This window comes from Sinocyclocheilus grahami, unplaced genomic scaffold, assembly GCF_001515645.1.
Source record: "Sinocyclocheilus grahami isolate Dianchi unplaced genomic scaffold, SAMN03320097.WGS_v1.1 scaffold1053.1, whole genome shotgun sequence".
Lineage (NCBI taxonomy): Eukaryota > Metazoa > Chordata > Actinopteri > Cypriniformes > Cyprinidae > Sinocyclocheilus > Sinocyclocheilus grahami.
In genome coordinates this window covers 548,027-558,859 of record NW_015506232.1, presented here as the reverse complement: position 1 = coordinate 558,859, position 10,833 = coordinate 548,027, and the positions used below count along the sequence as shown (strand labels likewise).

Here is a 10,833-nt window from a genome sequence, read left to right as displayed (position 1 = left end):
TAGACTGACTCATCATTGAACTCATCACTGGACTGAAATAATAATGAAATAAAGAGAAATTAGCATGTTTATTTTTTTTAACGTATGTTTCTAATGAGTAGCTACATAAGAATATCTGGGGACTGAGTGTGTGCATTTTATAATGTAGAACAAAATGTCATGCTTTGTTTTACTCATAAATTGAAAGACCCCATTATAAAACTTTTTACTTATTAAATCATTTTGTAATATATATACTTAATTTTAGAGTTATACATAGATTTACAGGCCTATCTGAATCCTATCTGGATGTTTTTTGTATGTGCCTTAAAAACACTATAGGATTAATAACTTGATAATACAATATTCTAATAGTGGTGTCTGGTAAATATTGCATGTTAAAATGTTAATAAAATACTATCTATATCTGTATATGTATTTCAACTTTGCTGTTTCAGAACACTTTCTATCATGTAAACGTACCGTTTACATGGGTGCTTTTGCACTGGTGTTTTTAAAAGTCATCTTCCTGTTTAGTCGACTGCATTTCATTTTTAGATCAGTCTGCCCGATCGCTTCATGAACACACCGTAAGTGGGTTAACTGTAGTGAGATGCCACGGCCAAAAAAGGAAGTGAACATATAGTTCTTAAAGAAAATGCCACCACAGACGGCAATAGAGCGACGAGTAGAGAGGCTAGTCGAGTGCTGGGCCTTTGAGATGAAACCAAGTTAATACAGTCTGGAAAATACTACCAAGACCTCATTACAGGCTCCCTCGAGAGTCAGCTGAGGTGAAGGACCACTTGTGTACATTTGAAAGATTTTGAGTTAGTTATGAAAGAGGAAAACTTGATGATAAGAGTTCAGATGAATGGTGTGTGAAGCCTCTGTTAAAGAGCAGCTGTAGATCAGTTTCTGGCTGAACGGACCTGATGCTGGAGTGAAAGTAGCACGAGGAACAGAGACAGGACATGAAACTGCTTTTGTGCTAGAGTTTCTGGCTATACATCACACTGCATTTTTTATCACTGGTACATGTATATAAAAAGAGATTTCCCCCTGAAGTGTTGTGGCTAAATATTTCAACCTCACAGAAAGCCAGTGTCAGCTATATATCTGTTTGATCTATAAACAGCATGGTGCGCTCTTCAGGTCTGCAGGAGGCCTCAACATGTTTCCATTCTCACAGACGCAGCTTTATCAGCAGCATCTTCACTAGTGCGGGTTTAGCGCGCGATACAGCAGGAAGGAGACAGCAACACATGCAAATCACATCAAATACAAGAATATAGTCTTGCACTATTATATTTTTACATAACATTCAGCATTAAAATATTAACTATAATAACGTGCACTGTGGAGATGATGTAAAGTGCATGATATGATTGCATATTAAATGCAGTGGCACAAATGCTGTGCATGTGAAAGTGGTGAAATACATACAGTCATACTAAGATCAGCTCATTCTCACTCTGCCACAATGATGAAGGAGACTCTGCTGCTGATGTTCCTCCTCACACACGCTGCAGGTACGAAAAACACTCAACTCTGCTGTTTTCTCTGACTGTATATTGTGTATATACTGTATTAACATTTTTTTCAGCAACTTTGCATAGGACTAGCAGTGTTAATGTTTAATGGTCTAGTGTCTCATTTATCTACTATCAGCTGAAACCGAACAGGTGCATCTTAAATAAGATGTCAAGAATTAGATATTTGATCTAATGAGGCATGTGGCTCTATTTTGGTTATTTTGTCACTGGATGATTCATTAGCATATATATTCTGTGCAATGGTGTGTGCAGCCCGATAGACCATAGACGTATTTCTTTGAAAGCATTTCAGCAGTATGGTCGGTTTCTGTCAGTTGTTAAAAATGGCATGATGCCAGTGATTCATTCATGATTTATCCATTCTTTTAAGTCGGTTCTGTTCAGTGATTTGGCCAGTTGGGTTCACAAAATGAACGGTGAATCAGCTAGAGCGGATTCTCAGTTAGTGAAACAGTATCTGGAGGTTTTAACAAAGAACAAGCAGCACAGGATCTACAATTAATTTGACGAATGCTTGAAGGATTTTTAAGGACTTTTAGTCATGCAATGCTTCGGCACAGATACCATTCTTCAGTAGTATTCTTCATGCAGTAGTATAACATGGATGGCAGTATGCTTATGCAAATGATCTCATATGAGCTTATGCATATAATGAAATAAGGTGTTGTAAGTCTATTTATATGTGGTTATTTTGTTGCTATGCATGTGTGTTCAGCAGGCTGGTATTTTTGCACAGGTTCTGGTGCATGTAAGGTTTATAGATTTTGTGATATTTGCCTTTTGTCCATATGCACACTTTTAGATTGACGTGTTATACGTGAAGCTGTGGTCAGGTCAGGTTTGAGATTAAATTCTGCAGGTCCCCTTGATAATGAAGAAATTAATTTCAAAATGAAATGTTTATTGATGCTTATGTTGTGTGTAAATTCTTTCTTGATGATTCATTTCTCTTTAAAGTGTAAACACTGTCTCTGTAAGTCAAAAGATTGCTCCGTTTTTTCCCATTCATTTCAGTTCAATTCAATTCAGTTTGTTTATTAGGAGTAGCCCCTTGAGATGTACCATCTCGTTTTCAAGGGGCTCCCAACATACAGTGTAAGATAATCACAACAAAATATCAACATACAACAACATAAATGCAAATATCAATGCATAAACAAACAAACGCATTAATACACAACACACATTAGCAAAAGTACACCACCAATTTGACGAAATGGCCAATAAATACCCAACAAAACACAATTATCAGTGAATAAAGCTGTATATAAACATCAAATAGAAACAAATAAAATAGAATGATGTAAAATGTATCTAATATCTACAAGTAAATTATTCCTATCTATTGAGTTTTAAACATAAAAGCCTTTTTGCCAATTGTTTTTTTTTTCAGTTTTGGGTTGGGGGAATGCCTAACTGGGTAATTTACAGAGAAAGGTACTAAATATTGTTTTAGGTAACTGGAGTAACTAAAATGAATGCATTTAAATATAAATTGAAGCTGATGACTATGTCTTCTTATTTGCAAAGATGGCAATTATAATGCATCATACATTATAAAGTGATGAGTTAAAAAGAACATCCCCCAAAAAAAATCTATAAAGTCGAGCAAGATCATATTTTGAAGCAGTTTGATAAACAACATCAAAATAATTTAAGACAGAAATTTAGTTGTGAAGCCAGTTTCTTACCAACACTTTATGAAAAACAATTTTGAGATCAATGTAAAATACTAATAAGTTAACTTTACGCAAAACATGATTAATATGTGGTTTAAAGGAAAGTTCAGAATCAAGTCATACACCGATATATTTAATAGTGTCAACTTTGTGCAAAGGACCATCTTCACATGATACAGCACACAAACCAGCTTTGGATTTAAGTTTCTGTCGTAAACCAAAACTCATACTATAGGACTAGTTTATTATCCAAAAGCCAATCTTGCAAAATATTTAAATCACTGAAGAGATAAGTGAAAAGATTTAGATACATATACGTGACCCTGCAGCACAAAAGCAGTGTTAAGTCGCTGGGGGATATTTGTAGCAATAGCCAACAATACATTGTATGGGTCACAATTATACATTTCTCTTTTATGCCAAAAATCATTAGGATATTAAGTAAAGATCATGTTCCATGAAGATATTTTGTAAATCTCCTACCGTAAATATATCAAAACTTAATGTTTGATTAGTAATATGCATTGCTAAGAACTTCATTTGAACAACTTTAAAGATGATTTTCTCAATATTTACATTTTTTTGCACCCTCAGATTCCAGATTTTCAGATATTGTCCGATCCTAACAAACCATACATCAGCTTATTTATTCAGTGTTCAGATGATGTATAAATCTCAATTTTGAAAAATTCACATATGTCAGTGTCATCAGTTGGACATGACTATTTTTATTTACATAAATAGAAAAAAAAGCAGTAGTCCCAATATTGATCCTTGGGGCACACCTCTTTGTTGGATCAAAACAAAAAAAAAAAAGGTTTGTTCCCATTTAAGACAGCACTTTGTTTTCAATTATGCAAGTATGAATTTAATTTTTTCTTTCACAGGAACTCAAGACATCCATACAGTCAGTAAAATATCTGTTCAAAAACAGCAAACGATCACAATCCCGTGTTTATATGATCAAAAATATGTCAAATACCCAAAATACATGAGTTCTGGAAGTGTTTGGATCTTCAGTCATTACGTATCACACAGCAGAATGTCTGTTGTGGATAATCGAACAGAAAATGTGTTCACGGCGACACTGAGAGAAGCTGAAGTGAGTGACTCCGGCACGTACTGGTGTTCTGTTACCTTACCTGGATACGATGCTGGCACACATCTTTACCTGCAGGTTACAGAAGGTATCATTGATTCTGTGCAGATTTATAAACCCATCCAGCTGCTACCTTCTTATATTGCACATTGTGTAAATGACTTTGTCTCTGACCTTTCCTCTCAAATGTCTAGCTGAAGCAGGGCTCCGTGTCTCCAGTCAGACTGTGTCAGGTTATGAGGGTGGTAACGTCACCATCCGCTGTCGCGGCGCTTCACACTGGTGTAGGATCAGGGGATCTTGTGTTGGGAGAGATGGAGGATCTCTAGAGAGAACTGCAGTGCTGTGTGATGATGGTGATGCTCTGAGAGTGACGCTGTGGCAGCTGCAGACAGAGGACAGTGGATGGTACTACTGCTCTGATGGGGATTCACAGATGCCTGTTCATGTTACTGTGATGAAGGCCCTAGATATTACACAGTTTACAACTAACCCCTCTGAGAGCACGCCACCACTCAGTGCAGACAGGTAAGCGATGGTGCTCATTTAATCAAAGCACTCGTTAGCAGCGGATCGTTCATTGGCTCTTATTGTGAGACTTGTTTCCAGGCGGTTGCTGTGGCTGCTCATTCTGGGAGTGATGCTGCCCATTACAGTCTGCGGAGCTGTGATGCTGATCAAAGCAAGGAACAAGAGAAGTGAGTGATTTCATGATTTCATTAGTAAGACAAAGCAATGAAACATTTGTACAGAATTACATGAGTGTGTGTGTGTCCGCAGAACAAAGAGCTGAAAGCTCAAATCTTCATAATCACATGAACAAACAGCAACTGCTCAAAGTAGGTGAAGCACAGCTCTCACAGTCACCATACTGTCAGCTTTTGATCACAATCCATCACTACTATGTATTAGTTTTAATATTATTTTCATAGGAAACTGGGAAAAACAGTGAGGTTACATGTGAAAATCTCTATGAATTCATGACTGCAAATAAAGCAGACACTCAGGTACTTTTTATCACATCTTCATAAACTTGCACTATAAACAGTTGTTGTTTTTATTAATTTATATATGCGTTTCTTTATAGGGAAATGGAAAAAACAATGAGGTTGCATGTGAAGATCTCTATGAAAGCATGACTGGAAATAAACAAAACACTCAGGTCATTTTGACCACATTCCCAGCTTTAACACACTTGCACTATAAACTGTTGTCATTATTATTACATTTATTCATATACTCATTTTATTTCTTCAGGGAAATGGGAAATACGATGAGGTTGCATGTGAAGATCTCTATGAAATTATGAACGGAATTAAGCAAAAAACTCAGGTACTTTTAGTTACTCATTCATTTTTATAGGGATTTTATATCTCTCTTACAATGCATTAACATGGGTTCATGTCAGTCTAATTGTATTTTTGTCTTGTTTTGTCTGTGTTCTTGTGTTAGTTGACTGCAACAGATAATAAAAACATATATGCATCTATGGTCAGAAAAGTGAAAAAATGATCAGATAGACAGGTTTAGGGTTTTTATCATGTTTGTTTGTCCTTTATGTTAAAGAGAGGGATCCAGGGTTTTTTTTTATCATCAAATGTGTGTAACTCAAGTAAATGAATAGCGTTAGTTTTATTCAGTCTGTCAACTCTTTGATTGAAGTAATGTGAACAGATAATAAAAACATATATGCATCTATGGTCAGAAAAGTGAAAAAATGATCAGATAGACAGGTTTAGGGTTTTTATCATGTTTGTTTGTCCTTTATGTTAAAGAGAGGGATCCAGGGTTTTTTTATCATCAAATGTGTGTAACTCAAGTAAATGAATAGCGTTAGTTTTATTCAGTCTGTCAACTCTTTGATTGAAGTAATGTGATTTTTTTTAACCCTTATATTATGTACTGGGTCAGTGTGACCTGAATGGATTTTTCTTCTTTCTCTGAGTTGTGGGGAATGCTGGTTATCCTCAGATGAGGTGTGTGAGGTGTGTGGGAAAGTTTCTTCATGGAACCATCGATGCATAAAAAGCTTAGTTTTTTTTAAAGTGTAGTGTTGCTAGAGCCATGCTGTTTAGTTTGAGCTTCGGGAAAGCACATTAAAAAAACTGTAAGAAATCAAAAAAACTGTAAGAAACATAATAAAAAATACTGTTTATAATAGTTACATTTTGTGACAACAAAAGTTGTTCAATATAATTAAAAAAAATACTTTTTTGTAATATTTAAGTATATGAGTATATATGGTATAAGTATATGACACACTAAAATACAAAACAGATAGCATGCATACAGACATGAGCAAATAGTGGCAGAAGTTATATTTTTAGCTCAAGCGTTTCTTTGACATGTAACCCAGTCTTTCTGTCTGGCCTGTTCATTTCTCCGTCTCCGTCTGTGCTCCAGCTCAAGTGCCAGAGATCTGAGGGTGTTTTCATGAAGTGGAAAACTGTGGGTGGAAACATCGTGCTTATTTCTTGTTTTTCATGATTACTGGAAAGTCTTTGTAGAGAAGAAGCCATCGGTCGGTTAGTCTCGGTCAGTGTTAATGCTGTTGTTTCGGAGGGAATCTGTCACATTGGTTTCACCTGACTTTGAAAAACTGTTATAAATAAATGAGCAGTTTTGTCACACCATCTACAAATACTCTTGCAAAATCGTGGTAGTGTGTGCTGGAGGGTGAGTCAGGCCGGAGCGGCAGAAAAACAGGAACTAGAGATGAGAAAAGAGCAGATTTCACATGCGTTCCCATCGAACATCTTCACAATGACACAGCCATGGATCTGAACTGTCTTCTCTTCATCTGCAGCTTCATCAGACTCTCAGGTGACAGCAACTACACAAGCATCCGTGCCGTTTACTTACAGATACACATGCTTTATTGTCCTGTGAAATATGAATCGTTTTCTTATATGAATAACCTTAAGATTTTCGTGTTTATGCAAAGATGCAAGACTACTAAATTTATAAAGTCAACAATATTATGATGTTGGAATAACGAGTAAACAGAAGGGTCCAAAAGTCTGAGACTATATTGAAAATCTGGGATTTAAAATAAAAATATACATATATATAATTTTTTTTTTTACATAAAAAATATTTTTTATTTTATTTATTTTTCACATGTTTTATTAAAGATAAAACATTTGACACTCTTTTTGGATCAAATTGTTATTTTAATATACGTATATATTCATATTTTGGAAATTTGTTCATATTTATTTTATTTTTTTTAATAAATATGTGTGTGAAAGTAAAAAAATATATATAAAATGGCACAAAAAGCCACATATTTTTGGATTAATTCATGTATTCATTATTTTAATATATTTCTTTTGTGAAGGTGCTCAGGACATCACTACGGTCAGGCAGATATCTGTTCGGAGAGGACAGTCTGTCATAATTCCTTGTTTATATGATCAGAAATATGCCTTTTCATGCAAATACTTGAGCGCTGGATACTATTGGCTTTTGAGTGATTATGTGGAGTTCCCTGACCAGAGATTTCATCACAAAACTGTATTTATCTCAGATGAAGCGTCACGTCACAGCTTCACCGTCCGCATGGATAACGTCCAGGAGTCTGGCTATTACTGGTGTGCTATTCATATTCCTTCAGCTTTTGATAAACGGGCGAGGTTTTTCTTAAACGTCACAGCAGGTGAGATTTTAACTGAGATTTATCTGAACCTCTCTGACGCCAAGCTGAATCTGTACAAACTCACAAAAACGAGTATAAATGACAGAAACGTTCTTATTGTTGTTAAAGGAATAGTTCAGCCAAAAATGAGCATGTGCTCACATTCAGATCATCTCAGATCAGGATGAGTTTGTTTCTTCATCAGGTTTGGAGAAATGTAGCACTGCATCAGTGTCTCAGCAATGGATGCTCTGCAGTGAATGGGTGCCGTCAGAATGAGTCCAAACAGCTGATAAAAACATCACAATAATCCACAGCACTCCAGTCCATCAGTGAACATCTGGAGAAGACAAAAGCTGAAACTAATGCAGCATTAAAACATTTTTAACTAAAATACATTGAGTCCATAATCCATAATAACGCTTCCTCCAGTGAGTCAGTGTTCTGGTGTGAATCAGGAGAGAAATCTGCACAGATCAAGCAGTGTTTAAACGGCTCTGAACACATATGAGGCTGGATTCTGATGCGAGAGACAACAGCAGATGCACTTTTTCACCGGAGGAAGCGTTATTGTACTCTCATTCTGACGGCACCCATTCACTGCAGAGCATCCATTGCTGAGACACTGATGCAGTGCTACATTTCTCCAAACCTGATGAAGACACAAACTCATCCTGATCTCGGATGAACTGAATCTGAAACATTTTCAGCACATTCTCATTTGAACTATTCCTTTAAACACACTGAGAAAGAAGTGTCAAACTGATGTTTTCTATACAATTTCCAGAGTCTCCAGGACTTCTCGTGAACTCTCAGAATGTGACGGGATCTGAGAATGGCAGCGTAACCATCAGCTGCTACCACCAGGGAGGACAATATGGTGTAAAATGGTGTAAGTTTGGAGGTCAGTGCATTACAGGAGCATCTGGGAGGTTAGACGGAGCCTCGGTTGAGATCAGATATGGTCTGAGAAACACGACTGTGAGCATGAGCCGACTGAAGAAGGAGCACACGGGATGGTACTGGTGCTCGACAGAAGAGCTGCAGATGCCTGTTCATATCACTGTCCATCAGAAGAAGAGCAGAGAGAGTCCGGATACAGCAGAGTCTGATCAGATCTCAGCCAGCGCTCGCAGAAGGTGACGATCCTTTAATATAACAACTCATTGACTCACACTCATGCTGGTCCAAACTCACACAGCTGTGTTTCTTCAGAGAAAACTTGTTCTACCTTCTCACCTAAAATTCTTACTTAAAGTCCCGCTGATTTCAAGTTAATATTTCAGTAATTTAATGACACGTTCACATGTTCACACTTCTCTATGTCAGGTAATAGTCGCTTTACTCTATAAAATGCTGGCTTGTTTCAACCCAACTTTGGGTCAAATATGGACTAACCCAATTGTTGGGCTAAAAAAAAGTAATAATTGGGTTAGTCCATATTTGACCCAAAGTTGGGTTGAAACAAGCCAGCATTTTATAGAGTGTTGGTTTGCAGGCAAATGAAATAAAATATGAATCCTTTTTTATTGTGAATTTTATTTGGTTGTTTTTACATTTTATGTTTATTTATCTTTAGCTTTTCATCAACTCACAAACACCAGTTTGTTAAAAATGAGTCAATGGAACACAAAAGCAGATATTGTTATTTTTGATAGTGTTGATAATGTCCAGAAGGCTCTTTCCATATAAATAAACTACAGTGGCCAGATGGTGTCAAAATAAAAGTCTTTTGTGCTCCTATATTGGCTTTAGTGTGCATTATTATTATTATTTACTTAAGTTACTTTTTGGATACTATTTTGGAAAAGCTTGAACATTTGTCAAAATATCTGATTTTGTGTTCTTCAGAAGAAATAACGTCATGCAGGTTTGGAGCGATGTGAGAGAGAGTAAATGATGACAGAATGATCTTTTTTGTGTGTGAACTCTCTCTTTAAACCATTTACTTCCATTTGAATTGGAGAATATGTAGCTTTTTCCTGCTTTGCAAAACTATTAATTTGGACGTAGTGCTGTGTTTGAAGTATTTACACAATTATTCAGAAGTTAAACTCTTTTGATATTCTGCTGCATTTTAGGACGGCTATCTTATTTCTGTTGCCTGTGATTTTGGAGATTCTCCTAATGATAATCATTTACTTGGCACTGAAACTGCTGAAGTTTTGCAAAAAAAGTAAGTAGTTTACTAGCATCTTTAGTTGTGTGATCATATAGTTGTGCTAAACGAAGCCTGTGTTGTAGGATTCCTGCAGTCTGAGGATGAAGCAGAGGAGGCTCAGTATGTGACGATGCACAGAAAGCAGTCGTCGCGTGTGAGTTTAGCACTCAGTGATTCTGCTCAGGGCTGTAATAGTTCAGGGGGAAACCAGACTGAACACATTCAAAGAAAACTCTCTGTTTCTGTTTTCTGTCAGTCATATGGCTGTGCTGCTGCTGAAGGAGTGTATGAAAATATGGCTGGACTCAAAACAAACAGTGAGGTGTGGATATCGAGCATTTCCCTTTATACTTCACCTTTTATACCACAGTAAAACACTGCTGAAGAACACTGTGTGTGTCAAAAGGGTCTGGCTGCAGCTGGCGCTTGCACTCTCAGACGTGTGCTGTGCAAGTCTGAGAGTGTGCAAGTCTGAGAGTGCAAGCCTGAGAGTGCAAGCCTGAGAGTGCAAGTGTCTGAGAGTGCAAGCCTGAGAGTGCAAGTCTGAGAGTGCAAGTCTGAGAGTGCAAGTCTGAGAGTGCATGCCTGAGAGTGCATGCCTGAGAGTGCAAGCCTCTGAGAGTGCAAGCCTGAGAGTGCATCTGAGAGTGCAAGTCTGAGAGTGCAAGTCTGAGAGTGCAAGTCTGAGAGTGCAAGTCTGAGAGTGCAAGTCTGAGAGTGCA

General features: G+C 37.0%; 2 protein-coding genes across 2 annotated transcripts in view; both read left to right on the top strand.

The window, feature by feature from the left end:
- The first annotated feature begins 4,256 nt into the window (after positions 1-4,256).
- Positions 4,257-5,825, top strand: LOC107566166 (uncharacterized). Its single transcript, XM_016251544.1, has 8 exons — positions 4,257-4,401; positions 4,508-4,841; positions 4,923-5,011; positions 5,094-5,152; positions 5,246-5,320; positions 5,401-5,475; positions 5,571-5,645; positions 5,766-5,825. The coding sequence occupies exons 1-8, from the start codon at positions 4,257-4,259 to the stop codon at positions 5,823-5,825; spliced, it is 912 nt and encodes a 303-aa protein (XP_016107030.1).
- Positions 5,826-7,093: 1,268 nt separating this feature from the next.
- LOC107566171 (polymeric immunoglobulin receptor-like) overlaps positions 7,094-10,833 on the top strand; it is an 11,595-nt gene continuing 7,855 nt past the window's right edge. The window contains exons 1-7 of the mRNA XM_016251550.1: positions 7,094-7,136; positions 7,654-7,673; positions 7,843-7,971; positions 8,738-9,089; positions 10,032-10,126; positions 10,195-10,265; positions 10,368-10,433. Of these exons, the coding sequence (XP_016107036.1) occupies positions 7,875-7,971; positions 8,738-9,089; positions 10,032-10,126; positions 10,195-10,265; positions 10,368-10,433 (681 nt within the window). The 5' untranslated portion in view covers positions 7,094-7,136; positions 7,654-7,673; positions 7,843-7,874. The remainder of the gene's footprint in view (positions 7,137-7,653; positions 7,674-7,842; positions 7,972-8,737; positions 9,090-10,031; positions 10,127-10,194; positions 10,266-10,367; positions 10,434-10,833) is intronic.